We start from the raw sequence: 21442 nt of genomic DNA on the forward strand, positions 1-21442 counted from the left end.
TCGATAAAAATGTATTTACCTTTTGTATATTTCCATCAAAGTATGGATTTTTTTGACATATGTTTCTTACCAATAGTTTAGAAAAATCAATAACATGAAATTATCAGTTCATTGTGGGCTTCCTTGTCCAAAGAAAATGAAGTATTTTGTTTTAGTGCTCTGTGTTTTGTTTTCTGGAGTGCTTTCGAAAACTGCATTAAAACGCAATGATTCTGATAAAGATGGAAAGAACAGTCCACTGATATGGTTCATGATACAACAGTTAAATGCTTTAGGAGCACGTGTGGAAAAACTCCGAGATATAGCACATGAAAGTCAAAAAGACATGATTTCTATGAAAAGAGACATGGCTGATTTGAAATCTAGAAACGGAAACGTCGCCATTGACAAAAAGGAGCAGTCGCTTGATGAAATAAATTTTAAAGTAATTGCAGTAGCTAACAAAAAGAAAATCGACAAACTTACGTCAAAATTAGATAAGTTCGACACAGTCGCAAACAAAAAGAAATTCAACCGTCTGGAGGCAAGATTAGATAAGTTTGACAATAGCAAACTCGACAAGCAAATTAAGCAGGCGCTTTCACAGATTAGAAGATTCAACGAGAACCATGATAACATCGGTAAGTTGTAGACAATAGTGTCTTATATAATTGAATTTTAACATTTATTATAATATATATCCTGACTATGTTGATGCATCCACACTCTTACATATAATTTCTCCGTTTATCAATTATCAATTATCATTGAATGCTACATATACTTATCACAATATATCCTCTTAGATACATAGATCATCTTAGACGTACATACTTCTTATAGGACAATAATTGCATACCCTTCCGAAACACTTGGCCCTGAGTTCATACTTCCAATTTAGGTGTGTTCTGTTTTTCTCATATTGTTTTTCATCTATTTTGACCGTGGTGCGGCTTGCCTACGTAGACATATCTTTGAGTTTTTTTTATTTTTCCTGATATAGTTCTTTCTAAACGCCTTTAGTCACATCAATTTGAAAGAGAGGCGAAAGAAACGAGAGGGATATTCAAACTCGTTAGATGATTATAAACTGACAACGCCATAACTAAGAAAAAAAACATCAACAAACAATAGATCACGTACCACAACATAACAACTAAAGATTAGGCAAAACGATACCCACCAAGAACTTGTGTGATCTCATGTGCTCCGGAAAAGTAAGCTAATTCTGCTTCTCATGTGGCACCCGTTGTAACGCTTATGTTATTATTTACCCGGTAAGTAGTCTAATTCGGTAGGTCAAGGGGAAGGGATTGTAGTTACGAAGTTGTTAGCATATCTGCTATCATCAGTGATGGCGTCCATAACAACTATGAATGGATGATTTAAACTCATTGGTCTTATTTTAATTCCTAGTGAGCAGCGACAGCCTATCAAGAATCTACGGCCTTTTATTGCTCATTTTAAGAAGTTAGGGTGCCTGTAGTTCATTACATTTATCTTTTGGTGTTTGGTGTATTGTTTAAATTGTTCTGCATGTCCTTTTTTACAGGTGGAGGAGATACATATGTGCGGTGGGGTCGATCTACTTGCCCATCAAAAAATGGAACTACACTTGTATATTCTGGTATGTGCACATATTACAGTCGAATGTGATAAGATTTATAATTTTCATTAACAGATGATGAACGTCAAAATTGTTTCAATTTTGTTGAAATCATTTAAAACAATTGTTTGTATTTTTACCCTTATTCCATGAACGTTCAAGTTGTTAATGAACAATTTCCTTTTTAATAATAAGTAATAGTTAGTTACTGTAAAAAGTAAAATCACAAAAATAATGAAGTCAGAGAAAAATTCAGTTAAAGATAATACATATTTTAAGATTTTTCTTGTCGTAGAAAACACCGAGGGGTGTCAGGATATATGAAATGAAAGGGCAATCCTGACACCCCGATGTGTGTTCTACGACAGGACAAACCTTGAAATATGCATTATCGAACTTATATATCGTCAAAAATATATTAGTTTTTATAAAAATTTGCAAAATTTAGCATCCTATTTTACCGACCACTAATGTTTGATATTCCTTTTTAATGCGTTCAGTTTTTAAAATACGTCTTACGACGCATATAGAATCTGGAATAAAACCCACAAATGAATTGAGATATAAATCTTAGAAATTATTATTTATACAAAAGTCAAATATTACTGTACCTGCATGTTGTAAGTCAATAACGGTGACTGAAAAATTTAAGGCACTTTGTAAATAAATTACTTAGTTTATAGAAAGGGGGTACTAAGTTGTTGGGTTTTTTTTTCTATTTGTAATGACATTTCTATCACGTAATCTTTTTAAAAAGCTATACATATTTTAACAGATAATCAGAATCTATGTATACGTCCTCTCCCCCCACCTGACCCATTGTGAGGAACGTGGATGTTATAAATAATATATAAATATTGTATAAGTTGATCATTTGATACAGTAAAAAGTATGAATAAATTTTATTAAAAGGTAAGAAGAGGAAAATATGTGCATTGTATTGTCAAAAACAGCCCATTTTTATGTAGCAGAAGCATTTTACTGTCCAATAAATAATTAAAAGTTTACATTTTAACGATTTTGTAAAACTGCTATATTTTAGGGCCCAAAAGGGGTCTTTCTGAACCTACTCCTTTCCTGTTACAAAACATTATTTTTTTCGAAAAACTAAGGATTTTCTTATCCCAGGAATAGATTACCTTAGCCGTATCTGGCACACCATTTTCGGAATTTTGGTTCCTCAATGTTCTTCAACTTTGTACATGTTTGGCTTTATAACTATTTCGACCTGAGCGTCATTGATGAGTCTCATGTAGACGAAACGCGCGTCTGGCGTATTAAATTATAATCCTGGTACCTTTCATAACTATTCACACCACTGGGTCGATGCCACTGCTGATGGACGTTTCGTGACCAGACAGTGAACCGACTCTGACGGAAGTTATACATTCGAAAACTGTCGGCATAATCCGGATGAGCAGGTACTGTAGGAAGTTAATCCTATCACAGTCCGCTCTATCTCATTGCAAACGGCTTTGTCTGGTCTCAGTCGTATGGTATTCTGTAATTGTCGGGACTCTGACGTGGGTATTATTGACGAATTTCGTATTGATAACGGGACTGTCCCGGAACAGTTTCGGCAAACACGGTTCGCAATCGACAAGATCTGGATGCAATCTGGGCTCAATCGGCAGAAAAACAGCAATAAAAAAATCTCCAGATCATTCCCGTTACACAGGACACCGTCCAGAACAAACAGAACGTTGTTAGGATTTTGATTTGATACAGCAGAATCTGATCGACATAGGCACGATTGTAATCCGACTAGACTAAATCGGCTGAGATGCCGTGAATGTTACGGGACGCCCTAACTGTCGGGGTGCTTCGCCGAACTATTCGGAACCTTCCCGACCCGTAGGATTCTGTTACGAACTAAAACGACTGCGTTCAGACAATGATAGGACATTCCAGATTATTGAGGATAGTGATACGACTTTTTTACTTTTCTTTTCGTAGCGCTGTCTGATCTCAAACGGAAGCAATAATCGGCAATGTGTGAACCCCGCATTATGTAGACGAAATACGCGTCTGGAGAATTAAATGATAATCCTGGTACCTTTGATAACTATATACTATTACTGAATTTTTCTCGGAATTCCGTTTTTTGTGATTTTACTTTTTACAGTGACTAACTGTTACACATATTATAAATTGAACTTTAGAATATGACTTTCCCAATCGTCAAAAAAAAACCTATCAGACGAATATAATTTTGAAGTAAATTATAGTTTGCATTTTTATCAAGGAAAATAATGAACTCACATAGGTCAGTTTTTCATTTCTTAGCTTGGAGCATATTCCATTGAAACATGATATCTTCAAAAGAATCATTTTATTCTGCAAGAAAAACCCTCATATAGTTATTAAATACGGAAAATCCCTAATCAAATGGCAAAAGCAAAAGCTCAAACACATCAAACGAATGGAAAACAGCTGTCATATTCCTGACTTGGTATAGGCAATTTATGTAAAAGAATATACAACGACATTCATAATTGGTCTTTTGTTATGTGATTTTTTTTCGCGACTACAGGTGCTACTTTCAATGGGGTTGTAAAATTTAGTAAATAAATTACCTATCTAGACAAAAACAAATATCCTAATTCCCAAAACATATAGCATTTAAGTTTTGTTTTTAGATTTAAAAAAAAATATGTTCAAACAGTTAACTCTCCCAATACCACTAAACCACCTTTGCTTATTTGGTCATTATAACATAAAGAAGAAGACATCTACTCATACTAGTAGATACACACCGACACTTGCTAAATGTACCATGTTATTTAAGTTTTTTAATAGTTATCAAAGGTGCCAGGATTGTAATTTAGTAGGCCAAACGCGTGTTTCGTCTATATAAGACTCACCAGTGACGCTCATATTAAAATATTGATAAAGCCAAACAAGTACAAGATAAAGAACATTGAGGATCCAAAATTCCAAAAAGTGGTGCCAAATACGACGAAGGTAATCTATGCCTGGAATAAGAAAATCCTTATTTTTTCGAAAAATTCAAAGTTTTGTAAACAGGGAATTTATAAAAATGACCACACTAATACGTTACAGGATTATTATTTAATACGCCTGACTTAAAAAACGGATAGACAGAAATAACAGCCGTCAATTTTTTTATTTTGTGTATGCTACTTTTATAAACTCAAAATGTGGTATTTTGTTGTTGCTCATTGAGACAATGTGACAGCGGAAAACTAATAATTTAACTTGGCATGTTCGGATAGACATTAGAAATCATCTATCAATCGATCAGGTATAATACAGCACGTCTTAAAAAACTATTTTTCATTATTTAAAGTAAAACAAACGCTATGGTAAATTATCAATTTCATGATATTAGGTAAGGCGCCTTTCCTGTAAACATTATCACACGATAAAATGAGATAACGTTATTAAAACAAATTTATCTTCATAATTATTACGTTATGTGACAATTATATTTCGGTTCTCTTGGGTATATTTACCATTCCTCGTCCATTCAAATTGTTTGAATTTCAAATCAAAAAGAAAAAGACATAGTACTATCGATTTTGTAAACAGCGAAATTTTTGAAAACTGAATCCACCGTTGAAAAATTTGGAATTATGTTTTCCTTTCCTTGTAAATCCTGCAAAGGCACTTGTCAATGATTCTGTCTCCAAATTGAAAATTTGTAAGCAAGACATCTTTTATCATTCTCTCCAGGAAATAACTGATAACAATAACATCAATACACTCGAAAAGAGAAAAATATGAACATATTTTACAGACAGTGGAATATCAGACACATATTTTTTAAGGTATTCTAGTCTTTCAATTATGGGTTTCGAGTATAGCCTGTCACAAATTTATTACACAATAAAGACACTTAGTGTTAGGAGCTGGTCCTTATCGTCTCCATAATCAAGATAGTTCTTGTAAATTATGTACGAACACCATTGTGTTGATACTTTTGTAGACTTCTTAGTGACTTAAAAAGGGTAGTCGTGCAGCATGTTTAACTATCCTCGACATGTCAAATCATTGTCATAGTGCTTACTCGTCTGGCAGAAGACAAATGGTCTTCAAACCATCCATTTAATTCATTTTATACTGTAACTAGCTGTGTTTATTTCCTAAATAAAGTAACATAGCTTTATTTTGTATAATTCCTATTTCATCATGGAAGACTTTCTCCACAATCAGGGGTTCATTTAGAGGTGAAAACAAGTTTGACATTTGTGTTACGATTTAAAAAGCTGTAAATTTATTTGTTTAAGTTGCAGTATAAAAACAATATGAGGATCGATGTCATAAAAAATATAAACTATTGTGTACTCGGCGCAAAACTGGGGAAGGGCACGGTAGAACCTCGCCTTTCCCTAGTTTCTCAACCTCATACAAAAAGTTTATATTTTTCTTTCATTGACCTAATATTGTATTTTGAAATAATAAGCTTTCATTATGAAGTATGTTTTCTAATATTCTAGTAAAAACTATATTTCGTCTTCAGATACGAAGATATGTGTTCACATGGACCTTTATCTATAGATCCGCATTAACTGAATAAATTAAAACTAATTTCTATCACTTAGTATACTAGTATGATATGAGGACACAATTACATGTCAGTTTGGTGCTTAATGAAGTTGGTTTTCCTTGAGTGACATTAAAGTTTTTCATATCATATTTGTAATCAATTATTTGTATATATTTGAAACATTTATGTGTGTCCAATCTTGTTTATTTGAAGGTTTCGCAGGTGGTGGATATTACGCCGCTGTCGGAGCACCTGCAGAGCCCGTATGTCTTCCAACAGACCCTAATTTCTTAAAAACATCTGGTACCAATAGCGCTTTCATATACGGTATGGAATATCAATCCAAATTTTTTGGTTCGAATGCTATTAATCAGGATGCTCCTTGCAGTGTTTGCCATGTTCAAATTGGAACAACAATTATGATACCTGGAAAAAACACCTGCAATAAAGGATGGAAATTAGAGTATGAAGGAAATCTAGCTGCAGGTGCTGCTGGACATGCTGCCGCCTCCACTTATTTATGTGTTGATTTAAACCCAGAGTACCTTCACCATGGGAGTCATGACTACATTGGAAAGCTGTTATATGAAGTAGTCGGCCAATGTGGATCCTTGCCTTGTCCTCCTTATCGTAATGGATACCCTTTAACGTGTGCCGTGTGTTCTAAATGAAAATTGAACAATTGAAAATAAAATTAAAACTAAAATATTATTGTTTTTCTAAAAAGATATGCATTGTTGTTCTATTATTTTCATTTTTTTTCAGTAACAATGTTCTTCAAAACGCTGCTGAGTTTTAGTGATTTAATTGATATAGTAGTGTAAATTTTCCCAGATTATTTATTTAAAAGACACAATGTAACGACAAGTGTTATAATCTTAGTCATTTTAAAAAAAATGTAACAAAGAAACACGAAAAGGCAACATTAGATAGAAATCTAAAGACTGAGCAAAACATACTCTATCAAAACAACTAGTTGAAATAAGGTTCTCCAGAATGTTAAGCAGACCGTGATCCACGTGTGTTACCCGTCGTGTTACTCATGTGCGTACTAAACGGCTGATAAGTATGCTAAAATAGTTCATCAGCAATTGTCTAATTTTGGTTCTCGCGGTTCTGTGACTGAATTCAAGTATTTAATTTTTAACCAGGATTTTTAATATTTGTATTGTCATCGGATAAATTAATGTTGATAATAAGGTGAACATTTGTCTATGCTTTCAAAATCTTTTTGTTTAAACCGTCCTGTTTTTCTTACTACAACCGGACACTACATGTAAGATACATGCATTCTGATGGTATTGGTATCAGATTCGACTCGGAAATTAATGATTATTGGTGATATAAATAATTGTGCTACTTCCCCACATGCTATACAATGTATGAAATCAAAGTAACACAATAACATAAATTTCATACGTCCAGAATACCGCCTCATATCTGGTATATGCAACTAACGAAGCATAAAAACATTGGAATATAATCTATAAAAAAACAAGCACTGTCATCAAGTCCTGTTAAAAAAACATATCAGGAGTAATCATACTTCCAAAATACATATATTTTAAATAATCTTGACCAAACATATACCTATTAACCCATTAATTGATTAGCTTTTTTCTTTTATTCTATTTTCCTGATAGATGTTCCATTGAAATATACACCATATATCCTTTTATTCAAATATAAAACCTAAGATATCCAAAGATACACTTAGTGCGATAAGTGAAAAAGGTTAATAGTTTTCTTTTATTAAGGTGTTTAAAAGTTTTACTTTTTTTATATAAAATTGATTTTGTTAGCATATTCGTATATGTATTTTGCTTTTTTATATACAAAAGAAACTTTTTCATGTATTGTTTCTAAGAATTATTGATATTGGTTGTCATATATCATCAAATTTAAGGATGATATTACTCTCACGCAATATGATAATTATATGTGGAAACATCATTGAAACAGAAGAATAGGTTTACAGACTTGTATTTCGGCATATGTTTATATTGATTTTTGTAATGAATCGATTCACTGCATTCTTTTCTTTCAATAAAAGTTTGAAACTACAATACTGACGACGAATTAATCAAGTTTAAGTTTCAAGTTATTTGTATGTAAAAAAAACATGGGCATTTGAATATAAACAAAGTATTGTTATAAAACAAAACAGTTACAAAGTAATGCATAGATCTTGGTAGTCCTCCGTTAGCATAAATTTATAAATTTTACGTAAGACAGCCAAATTAAAATAGATTTATAATGCGTTTTAGTAACCGTTTGATTTAGTAGAAAAACCGATATGACTTAATAATACAATTAATTATTTAATTACTACAACAATTTTATTATAATAGTATTGCAATTTTTATTGACATTAAATACATCAAATATCATTACTACACATATAATCTTGAACCATATCTTATTTTTTTGACATTTTTAAGAAATTTCCTGTGACGTCACTTTTGTGCGTCGATCTAGTCGGGTGACATACAATGCGTGATTCTGCTGTGCTGTTTTTATGTCCTGACCTAGGTTGTTTTATGTGTTCGTTTTTATTTTGTGGTTTGTCGCCACTTTGGTGTTGATATGTATATCAATTGTATGGTAATTTTAATAGATTTGCTGTTTGCAAAAGTCTGAATTATTCTAAATACTAAAGATTTTCGTATCCCATACATAACACATTTAACCGTGTTTGGCACAACTTAATGTTGGGTCATCAATGCTCTTCCTTTTGGGTTTTGCTTTCTTTACTATTTTGACATGAGCGTCAAAGATGTGTCTTGTGTGGACGAAACTCTCGTCTGCCGCATTAAATTATAAGCCTGGTACCTTTAATTACTATTATGATGTCGTAATGTTCTATTGTATCGGTAATTTGTGTATTTATCTGTCCTGAATGTTCATCCATAAATTTGTATTGACGTCCTGTCATGTAATGTTGTCATGTTAGTTATGTATTGGAGATTGCAGTAAAAGCGGTAGGTTTGGCTTGCCACACAACCGGGTTCAACCAACCATTTTTTTCTTTAAATGTCCTGTGCTAAGTTAGGAAAATGGCATTTGTTATTTTATAGTCCGTTTCTGTGTGGGTTGCATTGTCGTTTGGTTTTTTGTTGCCTATGGTGTTTTTGTTGAATCGGTTTTTTCCCTCTTACATTTGATGAATTTTCCTTCGGTTAGGTTTGTATTCTGAATCTGTTTTCTCTCAATCGATTTATGACTTTCGAATAGCGGTATACTACTGCCTTTATTTAGTTTTCAACTGAAAGTGCAATTCATAAACAACTCTATAGCGATCCAAACAATAACATGGTAGGAGTTTGAATTAAATAACTTCTAAATCATTTTAGTAACATGTGTGATTATGCGATGACAAGGACATAATTGTTTCTCATCTTTTTGATCTAGAGGCTCCAAAGAGCTTGTATCGCTCATTTTGTTCTGCGTACATACTCAGAAAAAGACACTCTCTTTTCGATTCAATGTTTCTATTGTATCTATTACAAGAGTTTGCAAGATAGTAGACAAAATTGAAAAATAAATTAATAAAATTTTATATGTAAGGGCAATAACTCCTATATGATGACGTCTGATAATTTTGACGTACGGTGTCCGATGAATAGAAAGTTTGTAGAGCTCAAAATTTTAAACACCCTGTTAGATTTTCTCTATTATTAACGGTTTTCTAAATACATGAAATAATAGACAGAATTAGAGTATAAAATTTGTGTAAAAGATTTAAAAGATTTACGAATAATTGTGAAAACTTTACTTCAAAGATTAGAAACTACTCAACTAACTATTTTTATCATTTGACGTATTTAAATATCTTACGTTGCTAAACAATTTTGCTGTTTACAGTTAATCTCTATCTATTATAATAGACAAGATATTAAACATAACCTGAAAAAATGTTATTTATACTGACTTATTCAGGTCGACAATAACGATCTGTCTGGCGCATTTGAAAATTTTAGGGCAGATAGATTTTGATCTGATGAACATTTTAACTCCCTCAAATTTGCTCTAAATGCTATAGTTTTAGAGACATCGGCCAAAAAAATGCATTTCACGCCCATGTTATATCAAAAGCCTTCTTGGTTGAAGGAGGAGGTTGTCGGATGCAATTTTTTAACTATATACCTCAGAATTATTTAAGCCACGGTTGGTTATATTTGACCTAGTAGCTTCAGATTTTTGTAAAAGATAACAAAAAAATACGAAAAAAAGTGAAAACTTAAATTCAGAAGGCAATAACTCTTTATGGGGTCAGTTGACAGTTTTGATCAAGTTAACTTATTTTCAGATCTCACTTTGCTTAACAATTTTGTTGTTTTTATTTTATCTCTATCCATTACAATATTAAGGATAATAAAAATGGGGTTTTTTTTCTGGCAATTCTAACATTAATATGTGTAAACTGATATATCTGCCCTGAAATTTTGAGCTGATCGGACAACCTGTTGTTGGGTTGCTGTCCCTGAATTTGTAATTTTAAGGAATTTTGCTGTTTTTTGTTATTATCTTGAATATAATTATAGATAGAGATAAACTGTAAACAGCATTAATATTCAGCAAATAAGTCAACATGACCGAAATGGTCAGTTGACCCCTTTGGGAGTTATTGCACTTTATATTCAATTTTTAACCATTTTTCGTAAATCTTAGAAATCTTTTACAAAAATCTTCTCTTCTGAAACTACTGGGCCAAATTAATCCAAACTTGGCCACAATCATCTTTGGGATATTTAATTTAAAAAATGTGTCCAGTGACCCGGCCATCCAACCAAGATTATCGCCACGGCTAAAATAGAACATATCGGTAAAATGCAGTTTTTGGCTTATAACTCAAAAACCAAAGCATTTAGAGGAAATCTGAGAGGGTGTAAAATCGTTGATCAGGTCAAGATTTATCTGCCTTCAAATTTTGAGATGAACCAGACAACCTGTTGTTGGGTTCCTGTCTCTGAATTGGTAATTTTAAGGAAATTTTGCAGTTTTTGGTTATCATCTTGAATATTATTAATGATAGAGATAAACTGTAAACAGCAATAATGTTCAGCAAAGTAAGATTTACAAATAAGTCAGCATGACCGAAATGGTCAGTTGACCCCTTTGGGAGTTATTGCACTTTATAGTCAATTTTTAACCATTTTTCGTAAATCTTAGAAATCTTTTACAAAAATCTTCTCTTCTGAAATAACTGGGCCAAATTAATCCAAACTTGGCCACAATCATCTTTGGGGTATCTTAGTAAACAAAAATTGTCCGGTGAGACGTCCATCTAACCAAGATGGCTGCCACGGCTAAGAATAGAACATAGAGGTAAAATGCAGTGTTTTGCTTTTAACTCAAAAATCAAAGCATTTAGAGAAAATCTGACATTTGTTAAATTGTTTTTCAGGTAAAGATCTATCTGCCCTGAAATTTTCAGACGGATCGGACAACCTGGTGTTGGGTTGCTGCCCTTGAATTTGTAATTTTAAGGAAATTTTGTTGCTTTTGGTTATTATCTTGAATATTATTATAGATAGAGGTAAACTGTAAACAGCAATAATGCAAAGATAAACTATCCGAATTTATTGAAAGAGGGACGACAGATACCAGAGAGAGAGTCAAACTCATAGAAAGAAAATAAACTGACAACGACATGGCTAAAAATTAGGCTAACAGACAATGAAAAGAAGACACAACATAGAAAACTAAAGACTTAGCAACACGAACCCAATAAACTGGGGGTGTTCTCAGGTGCCCCGGAAGGGTATGCAGATCCTACTCTACATGCGGCATCCGTCATATTGCTCATGGTATTACAACTTGTAAAAGTGTTACTTAGAAATTTGACAAAAACTGATAGGGAAAAACAATGAAGGTACAAGTATTACTCGTCAGTCTGACAGTTTTAACATGTGACCAACATAAGAATGATCAATGTGTGATGATTTTTAGTCGGATACATAATGTCAATTATATTTCTCAATTTCGTTTGATGAAAGAGTGACATGTTTGTCAACATGATCGATATAATTACATTTCATACACTTTATACAAAATATGGATTTTTTTACAAGTATTTGTCACCAAAAGATTAGAAAATTAATGCCATAGAATTTAAAGTTTAATGCTGGCTTTTTTTTACGGTGAAAATGAAGTGCTCTGTATCTTGTTGTCTGGTGTGTATTCTTCAACTGATTTAAAGTGGAAAGGGCTTAATATAAGTTGCAAAACTTGTTTCCCAATCCACTATAAATAAATATGTTTAAATTAATTAAAAATTAACTGATTTAAAATAGAATTTTGCATATTACAATGCTCATCGCGAGAGTTGTAACAAAGAATAAGGAATTTGTAGATTAATGATTGTCAAACACAGACCTATCACGCACTTTCTTTTTCTGTTTGAACTGATATTGTATTGGCTTGTTTAACATTTACACCGAAAACATCGGATGTATTTTTTGTATCTGTTAACCATGACATTGTCTAAACCTCAGAAATATGACGCCCCGTTTGATAAAAAAGATAAGTTTAGGACCAACATCTGACCGAATTACTCTATGAAGACCAATGACAAGAAAACAAAGTGTCATTGCAGGTAATTTCTGTTTCTTCCTGACAGTGTTTTGAAATTCTACAAATTTACATTAAAGACAGTTTATATCATGACAGCCAAAGTATTCTGGTCTTGTATTATATCAATACGATCTTTTTATTACCTCCCGTCTTCATAGAAATGTACTGCGTTTTTGTGCTAAGTTTCTTTTATTGGCATATCAATTTCGTCATATGACATTACTACAAACCTTTTTAATCCGTATCTCTCTTTTAAAGGTTGATTATAAAATTAAAAAATATATAACAGAATACCAGTGTAACTTTAAGTTGTAATTTTTGAGAAAAGAGATGCGTAGGGATAATTAAACTTATATAAGTTAGAAACAAACTCAAATACCATGGCACTTTTCAATCTTATTCACTGCCGTAAATTCAGTAATTTTCTCGTTTGCAGTCAATTAAGATCTTCTCAGTCTAAATGATGATCTTCATTTAAATAAACAAAGTTTACTTTTCTAAAATAAACCATAAATATATGCTACATTCTGTTATGATCATTAATTCATGAGAACTTTAAAATTCAATTCAATGAAAAAGGTCAAGGGTGACCTTGCAAGAATCAATAACAAATAAAAATCTTGTCAATTGTTCCTTCTCTTAATAATTTTTTTTTTTAATTGATACGGATTTTAAGGTCGATTGTTGTCGATACAAAATATTGAAGACAACACGTTAAATAATTTCATGCGTCCGAAGAGCTTTTTCTGGATTTATCTTCATCCGGAACCCTCAAAGTCAAACATTTGCAGACAATAACAATCAAAATCAAGGAGTAAACAAAGACTCATAAAACTAAAAGACATTTACATCAACAGTTACAAATAAGAAATAAGAAACAACACGAACTCCACTAAAAACCGGGAGTGAAATCAGGTGCTCCGGAAGGGTAAGCGCTTCTTGCAACGTATACGGCACCCGTCGTGTTATTTCTTTGTTCAGTTCGGTAATGATGGAAGGTTATTATGACTGAGGAAGAGAATTTAGAATATCAGATATGATTTCTGACACACTTTTGTCATAATGACCATACGAGGGATGTATTAGTACCGAAACCGTTAAAGAGCTATATGTTAAAAATATCTAAAACAAATAGCCAAAACCATCTAAAGTCAACTTTGCCTGAGGGAGTTGAAACCTTAGTTTCTTTATAATTTTAAAATCTATAAACAGACAAGTTATTTATTCATGTCAGTACCGAAGTACTGACTACTGAGCTGATGATACCCTCGGGGACTAATAGTCCACCAGCAGAGGTATCGACCCAGTGTTGACAATTGAAAACAACACGTTAAATAGTTTCATGTACAGCCTGTCTTTCGTGCCCTACTAACATATACTCGTGATATCTTCTATTGATTCTTATCAACATATGTTTGTCATGATACTTTTGAGATTTACTTTTTTTCAATCATTTTTTGCATAGCGGATCAGTTGCTTGTAGAGCGAAAATGAAGTTGTGTGCATTAGTGCTCTGTATTTTGTATTCTGCTGTGTTTTCTGAACCTGTATCAAAAAGAAGTGACAATGAAGGGAAGGACAGTCCATTGATTTGGTTAATTTTAAAACAGTTAAATTCTTTAGGGTCACGTATAGAAAAACTCCAAGATATTGCCATTGAAAACCAAAAAAACATTGCTTCTGTAAAATCAAACAACGGAAATGGTGCCATTAATAACGATGACGTTAATTTTAAGGTTATTGCAGTCAAGAACAAAAAGGATATTGAACATCTGATGGAAAAAGTAGATTTAGACAAAACCAACCTAGAAAAGAAAATTGATCAGATAAAAAGAGCCAACAGTAACATTGGTAAGTTGATACATGTAAATGTGATACAATTGTATAAGAGTATACCATTCATATATATAACCTCATTGAAAATTCAAAATGGCCGTCATGTCCTAGTGGACATGGAAGAAAAATATATGTCACGGATCAAAATGCAGACATTCCAATGTTCGTAGCTTCTCTTCCTAATTATCTTTCAATACTGCATAAAAACTTTTCATCAGAGCCGCGGTTCCACTAGCAGAAACTTTCGTTCTATTCCAGAGTACTTGAGTTTATAAAAAATACTAACATTTGTTTTAAAAACTTGATTCAATAGCCATCACAACATTTAAGTTATACTATATTGATGTTGTTACCAGCATTAGTAAAGAAACAAACTCTTTCATTTACTGAAACAGCAGAGGTGATTTCAATTTTTCCAATTATCTCTACTTAGTATTTATGCTAACATTTTATATGTTACCAAAAAAGCAGTGCATACGGGAATCACGCATGTAATAATGTCTATGTACATCAATAGTTACCAAATGCTTTGTAATAAGGACCAACTTGTTAATTTTCGGAATGCTTTTATTTTTATAAGTCTCTAAGCAAGTACATAATTGCACCAAACTGTTAATCAAAGTGTTGCCTTTCTGATTTTTTTATATAATTTTACATGTTTTCATACAAGGGCGTTCAAAACTTAACAATACCGTGTATTAGTTTTGTATTTTCCTGGTTGCCGAAAGCCTGATGGTAAATCATACCACAACTGCTTATACTTATATTTATAATAAGCTTATATTCAACAGGTGGAGGACATACATATGTCCGATGGGGAAGAACAACCTGTCCATCAATAAGTGGAACTAAACTTGTATATTCTGGTAAGAGCACATGTAAATTTCACTCGTATTATAAAAAAGCACATGCCGAATGAGTATAAAAAGAAACCAAATGTTAATATGTCTTACTCTTAAATCAACTCTCAACTGTTTGTGTCGATTAAAGTAATCATACAATGTATATCATTTATCATGTATACCAGTCTATTGTTGACTTCTAGATGTAAATTCGTTTTCCAATGTTGTAGTATACTGCTGTTCCAAATTCATAAATCGATAGAGAAAAAATATCCGGGTTACAAAAATTGAAAACAACGATTTTAATAATTTTAAATACCTTCATCAGGAGCGCTGAAATCCAAACATTTAAAATCAGGATGTATTAGTACTTAAACCGTTCAAGCTATATGTTAAAATATCTTAAACAAATAGCTAAATTCATCTAAAGAGAACTTTGCCTGAGGGAGTTAATTTAAAAATATATAAACAGACAATTTTTGAAAGGTTTGTTAAATCATGTTAGTACCGAAGTACTAACTACTGGGCTGATGATACCCTCGGGTACTAGTCCACCAGCAGATGTATCGACCCAGTGATGTGAAAAAATATGAGTTTTGTAATTTAATGCGTCCGAATCGCTTAAATCTGGATTTGCCTTCATCAGGAACGCTCAAAGACAAACTTTTGAAATCCGAGGATGTATAAGTACCGAAACCGTTCAAGAGCTATATGTCAAAAACATCTTAAATAAATAGTCAAATTCATCTAATGTCAACTTTTCCTGAGAATGTTGAAACCTTAGTTTCTATGGGAAAACATACCGGACAGAGAAACACACGGATAATAGCTATATAGCTAACAAAAGGTACCAGGTTTAAAATTTAATACGCCAAGACTAACCAGTGACGCTCAGATGAATAAAGTTCGAACGCCATTTAAGAACAAAGTTGAAGCGCAGTAAAAGACAAAAAAAGATTGAACTGTCGTATTGTTTGTCAGTTTAATACGTGTGGATTGGCTTTTTGATTTCCTATATTCTTTATAGATTGTAAAGGTTAAACATGTGTGTGCATGTACTCTTACTCTTTTTTATTTATAGGATACACGGGTGGTGGACTTTATGCGCATCCAGGAAGACCTGCAGAACCAGTATGCCTTCCAACTAACCCTAATTTCGTGAAAACATCTGGAACCAATAGCGCTTTCATATATGGAGCAGAATATGAGAGCAATTTCTTTGCTTCGAATTCTGTTCATCAGGATGTCCCATGCAGTGTATGCCACGTTCAATTTGGAACAACAATTATGATTCCTGGGAAAACAAGATGTCATAAAGGGTGGAAATTACAGTATAAAGGAAATCTAGCTGCAGGTGCCGCTGGACATGGCGGCGCCTCCACTTATTTATGTGTAGATTTTAACCAACAATACATGCACGGTGGAAGCGCCGACTACAATGGCTACCTGTTGTATGATGTAGTCGGCCAATGTGGATCCCTGCCATGTCCTCCTTATCATAATGGATACCCTTTAACGTGCGCCGTGTGTTCTAAATGAATTTGAAATATTAAAATATATATTATTTTATTATTGTTGAAATTATGTTGTTTGAAAACTTTATCAGGTGTTATAACGTGGCAATGCAAAAATTTTCTTTATTATTTTTTACAATTAACTTTTATGGTAATTTTACTATTCCATGTATTTATAAGGTCAAATAATTTTCATATCTGACGGCTTTCCTCAACAACATTCTTATCGAATTTAGCAACATAAATTCAACAAATTAATTTATTCCTAACATGTATCTAATGGTAAACTGTAACAGCCGTTTTGTAGTCTTATCTAATGAAATTGATCAGTCGCCATGATGATTGGTCAAACTAGAAGTTTCAAGTTGTCTTTGCTTCAGTTTTCTGTATTGTAGCTAGATAATTTACCTAAACTGACTCTGATTTCATAATGTTACCCAAAAAACATCTTCCATTCTGATTTTCTATGATATCCTATATTTCTCAGATTATGATAATTTCTCAGCGAATTTTTGAATAAACAATGAAAGATATCTGAAAGAGTGTTTGTTTAAAATATATATTTAAACCAAATGATGCAAGTTCCGTGCTGATCTGATGAGTCTTGAATAACACCGCTACATTCTGTATTCTGTCTAGAAGCCAGGTTTTAGACTATGTGGCAATATTCCCAATAGACATTATTTTGAACGGAAACATAGATTCTGGTGTCATTTCAATCAATATTTATTTGAGAGTCCGTTGGTAGCCTATAATTTTCTGTATTGTAAGTCAGTAACTAGCAGTTGTCATTTCTTTTGTACTTAGCAATGTCTGGTCCAATACCTTCACACAATTGTCTTTAAACTCACAAGTTTTATGTTAAACCAACACAGAAAACTCCACTTATCATCTTTCAAATGAAAAATTACCTTTAAAACAACTTTGACCTACGAACTACAAATTTAAGACTTTGCAAAAGTTTGCGTCTTAGCATAATTGATCAAGGCGCTTGAAACGACATTTTGTCACTTTAACCTTGAACTATTGACCCAAATTTTAATAGGATTTGTCTCTGTGGTATAGAATTTTTTCAACCAAACAAGGACACTTGAGATTTCATTAGGAAAGCATTTTAAGAACGTGACCATGAAATATTTACTTATTTACCACAAAAATAAAAGGCTTTTTAGCCCTGTTGTATATGTTCCCAATTTGACCAAGTAATTAGGTTGAAACCTACGGACAAACAGTCAAAATTTTTTGCTGCTGAATAATCAATAAAATTAGAATGTGTCTATATTACATGGATGTCCTCCTCGCATATTTTTATGTTCAGTGGACCGTAAAATTTGGGTCACAACTCTTAATTTGGTATCAAAATTAAAAACATCATATCATATTAGTTTCAAGTTATTAAATTTCAACTTCAGCAAAAACCACCTTGACCAAAAACTTTAACCTAAAGGCTGAAGCAGGACAGAGAGACGACTAACAGATGCAAAGACAGAAAAACATAATGCCCATAGGTGGGGAAACAAAATAATATATTTCTATGCATATCTGAATAAATCATTTTGTTCTAATCATGAAATACTTAAGTGTTTTATGCCACTTTCAGCTAACTTTCAATTCTCTAAATATATAAATGTGCCAGTTTTTATTGGTTGAGGAAGTTGATCGTGTTTCATAAAGTGGACCACCAACTGTTGGCAGGTAGACAGGTAAACCCTGTCAAGTTGGATACCTTTGTGGACTGATGGTCTATTACAACTTGGACTAACCCAGTGGGTTTACAAAAAAAAGTCATATTTTTTCCACATACACATTTATAAACGTACAAGGTCAGCTTACTATTGCATGTCAGACAAACACTTTCATCTACCATTTACAAAACCACTTTACTGTAAATTCGCTGTTATTAAATGGTTCAAAGTCACTACTTTGCATTAGTCGTTTATTTGGCATAATACAAAATGAACAAAATAAAAATTCAGCGCATTTATTTTATAAATATTGTATCACATAATTTATTTCAAACATGAAACAGGGTTTTAAAATTTACAATTCTTGAAAAATTACAACATAAGAAATGGGACAACAAATTTAACACGAGTAAAACATGATCTACAAAATTTATCACAGTAACTTTTCTATACCTTCCTCAAATGTCAAGGTTCCCGTGAAAACATTTCATTTGATTTTGACAGGGTTTGAAACCACATAAACAATGAGTGCCTGTACAAAGTCAAGCTATCTAAGAGATCTGGTTTTCTTCTTATGGTATTTTACATCATGATCATCTAGAAAAAGACTAGACATTTAATAATTTACAGTACTATAAACCCTGATAAATATTTACCTCTTATAGACAATAGAACTCAACATATTACAATGCTACAAAATTTGTCCCAAATGGACATATGATTTTCAATAAATCATGTTGATTTTCAATAAATCATATGGATCATATGGAATAAGTGGATAAAATTTCCTTTCTTTTAATTCCTAATAAAAAAAAGTTATCTTGGGTTGCTGTCTCAAATAAGCAAACCTTGAAACTCTTTTAGTTTATTTTAAAAACTAACAAAATAAGTATTCAATTTTTAATTGAATCAGTAATTTCTTGTTTAACTTTGATTTTAGTCAGTCAGTAATGACATGTTTAGAAGTACCCAAGTCTTGTATGCAAAATCCAGAATTACCTTTTTCATGTGTACTAGTATTCACAGTCATTTGTATTGTGTAAAATATCTTATTGGTAATATTTGATTTGCAGATATTCTGATCTAGGTAATCTACGTGTGACATGACAAATAGAAAACACGAATAATGAGAAAATGGAATAGATAATTAACTTCAGGCTTAAGTAAACTGTATTTTCATTATTCAAAAAGATGTCGAACTGTTTGAAAATACTTGCCCAAACTAAATTTAAACATGAAAAAACATGTAAAATTCAATGTGTTAAATGCACAAAAATGATAAATAAATTATTTCTTCCAAAGAAAAAGAATCATGAACTTTGATCCTAGGTACAATAACAAAATTTTAACTAGACATGCTAGATAACATTATATATTACATCTCATACATCTTGTTACCTTCAAACAAAATGTGATGTTTGTTACAAGTCATATCTTTACCAGAAAATAAAAAAAGGTGTTGTGATGTACTTCCTCAATGCTCTTCAACTTGATACTTATTTTGGTTTCTAACTATTTTGATCTGAGCTTCACAAATGAGTCTTATGTGTGGAGAGTTGTCCCATTGGCACTCACATCACTCGTATCTTCTTATGTTGACAAAACTTGTGTCTGACACATTAAATAATAAGCCTGGAACCTTTGTTAACTGTTGACAGTGAGAAAACTTTCCTTCAGAGACAATTACTGTCCATGCAGTAGATGAAGGCAAATATTGTCACCATAAGGCCCTCAACAATAAGCAATACCTATAATCTTTGTTTGATAAAGACTGTGGGATTATACCAAAGGGATAATTAAACTACTAATTATAAGTCACTTATTAAGATGTAGACAAATGGCTATACCATTTCAAAAATAACCAAAATAATAGAAGGTAACTAACACAACAAAGACTAGGTGATATAAACTCATCAAATATTGATAAATATGACTTAAAATATAGTTGGGTATAGGAATAATCAGAAACAAAACAAGAATGTGTCCATAGTACATAGATGACCCACTCACACTATAACTTTCTATGTTCAGTGGACTGTGAAATTGTAAAGAAGGATGAACTAATGAACAAAGGAAAGAACGCTCATACTGAAAAACATAATGACCCTAGGCGCGGGGCCAAAAAAAAGTCGGTAAATTCAGAAATTGTCTGGTGAATACATGACTTGTAACAAAAATATTTTTCAAAACTTCTTCATTTAATAAACAAACAACAGTTTCCACACAAGTCACAACATTTTCATTCATCTGAAAAAAAGCTTACATTCTTCACACACTTTCCAAGAAAAATCATGTCTGCTGTGTTCCCATGGCAACAGCTGTGAATCTGCATCTTCCATACGGCAGAGTTAATGATGCCATAACTTTCCATTTGTCCTCAGTAGTGTCATAATTTTCAATGTTTGAGTAGAATGAGTTTCCTCCATCATTACCACCAAGCACAAATATCTGGTTGTTAAATGCTGTAACTCCTACAACAAAGTAATGGATGTGTTACAACTACAATCAATTTCAAAACACTTGTTATAAGATTTTGACTCATGATCAGTACTGCAAATTAAGAAAATTTGCAATACTTTGATCTTTGTGAAAGCTGCAATGAAATTAGTTGCAGAAAAATTCAAATTTGCATTTTAAATTTCATTTGTGTGAATTGATATTTTAAAAAAATCTTCAAAAATAATAAAAAAAAAAAAGTATGGCTCATTAGCAAAATTTGCAGATTGTTCATGAAAAACTAATTTTTGGAAATAAAAAGAACTCTATGAAATAGAATTTAGAAATAAAATATGAGAACATTTTATTATATGCTTTAAGAATATAAAAAGTAAAACAATTTCAGTATACTTTTTTACTCAAAGAGTTATCTTTCCTTAAATGGATAAGTTGAAAAA

General features: G+C 32.2%; 3 protein-coding genes across 7 annotated transcripts in view; 2 read left to right on the plus strand and 1 right to left on the minus strand.

Moving 5' to 3' along the window:
* Nucleotides 1-128: 128 nt before the first annotated feature.
* LOC134696671 (uncharacterized) lies at nt 129-6769 on the plus strand. The gene is made up of 3 exons (XM_063558590.1): nt 129-620; nt 1532-1606; nt 6309-6769. Exons 1-3 carry the CDS (start codon nt 137-139, stop codon nt 6764-6766), a joined length of 1017 nt encoding a protein of 338 aa, XP_063414660.1. The 5' UTR covers nt 129-136; the 3' UTR covers nt 6767-6769.
* Nucleotides 6770-14161: 7392 nt separating this feature from the next.
* LOC134697100 (uncharacterized) lies at nt 14162-16898 on the plus strand. The gene is made up of 3 exons (XM_063559141.1): nt 14162-14522; nt 15299-15373; nt 16431-16898. Exons 1-3 carry the CDS (start codon nt 14162-14164, stop codon nt 16886-16888), a joined length of 894 nt encoding a protein of 297 aa, XP_063415211.1. The 3' UTR covers nt 16889-16898.
* Nucleotides 16899-18994: 2096 nt separating this feature from the next.
* LOC134696989 (kelch-like protein 3) overlaps nt 18995-21442 on the minus strand; it is a 37517-nt gene continuing 35069 nt past the window's right edge. For all 5 annotated transcript variants that reach the window (XM_063558978.1, XM_063558977.1, XM_063558979.1 and 2 more), the window contains one exon: nt 18995-21019. In XM_063558978.1, the coding sequence (XP_063415048.1) occupies nt 20838-21019 (182 nt within the window). In that variant the 3' untranslated portion in view covers nt 18995-20837. The remainder of the gene's footprint in view (nt 21020-21442) is intronic.

This window comes from Mytilus trossulus, chromosome 14, assembly GCF_036588685.1.
Source record: "Mytilus trossulus isolate FHL-02 chromosome 14, PNRI_Mtr1.1.1.hap1, whole genome shotgun sequence".
NCBI classification, from domain to species: Eukaryota; Metazoa; Mollusca; class Bivalvia; order Mytilida; family Mytilidae; genus Mytilus; species Mytilus trossulus.

Coding starts and splice junctions, on each gene's coding strand:
- LOC134697100 (XM_063559141.1), top strand. CDS start 14,162: ATGAAGTTGTGTGCATTAGTGCTCTGTATTTTGTATTCTGCTGTGTTT. Junction 14,523..15,298: donor AAGAGCCAACAGTAACATTG/GTAAGTTGATAC, acceptor TATATTCAACAG/GTGGAGGACATACATATGTC. Junction 15,374..16,430: donor AACTAAACTTGTATATTCTG/GTAAGAGCACAT, acceptor TTTTATTTATAG/GATACACGGGTGGTGGACTT.
- LOC134696671 (XM_063558590.1), top strand. CDS start 137: ATGAAGTATTTTGTTTTAGTGCTCTGTGTTTTGTTTTCTGGAGTGCTT. Junction 621..1,531: donor CGAGAACCATGATAACATCG/GTAAGTTGTAGA, acceptor CCTTTTTTACAG/GTGGAGGAGATACATATGTG. Junction 1,607..6,308: donor AACTACACTTGTATATTCTG/GTATGTGCACAT, acceptor GTTTATTTGAAG/GTTTCGCAGGTGGTGGATAT.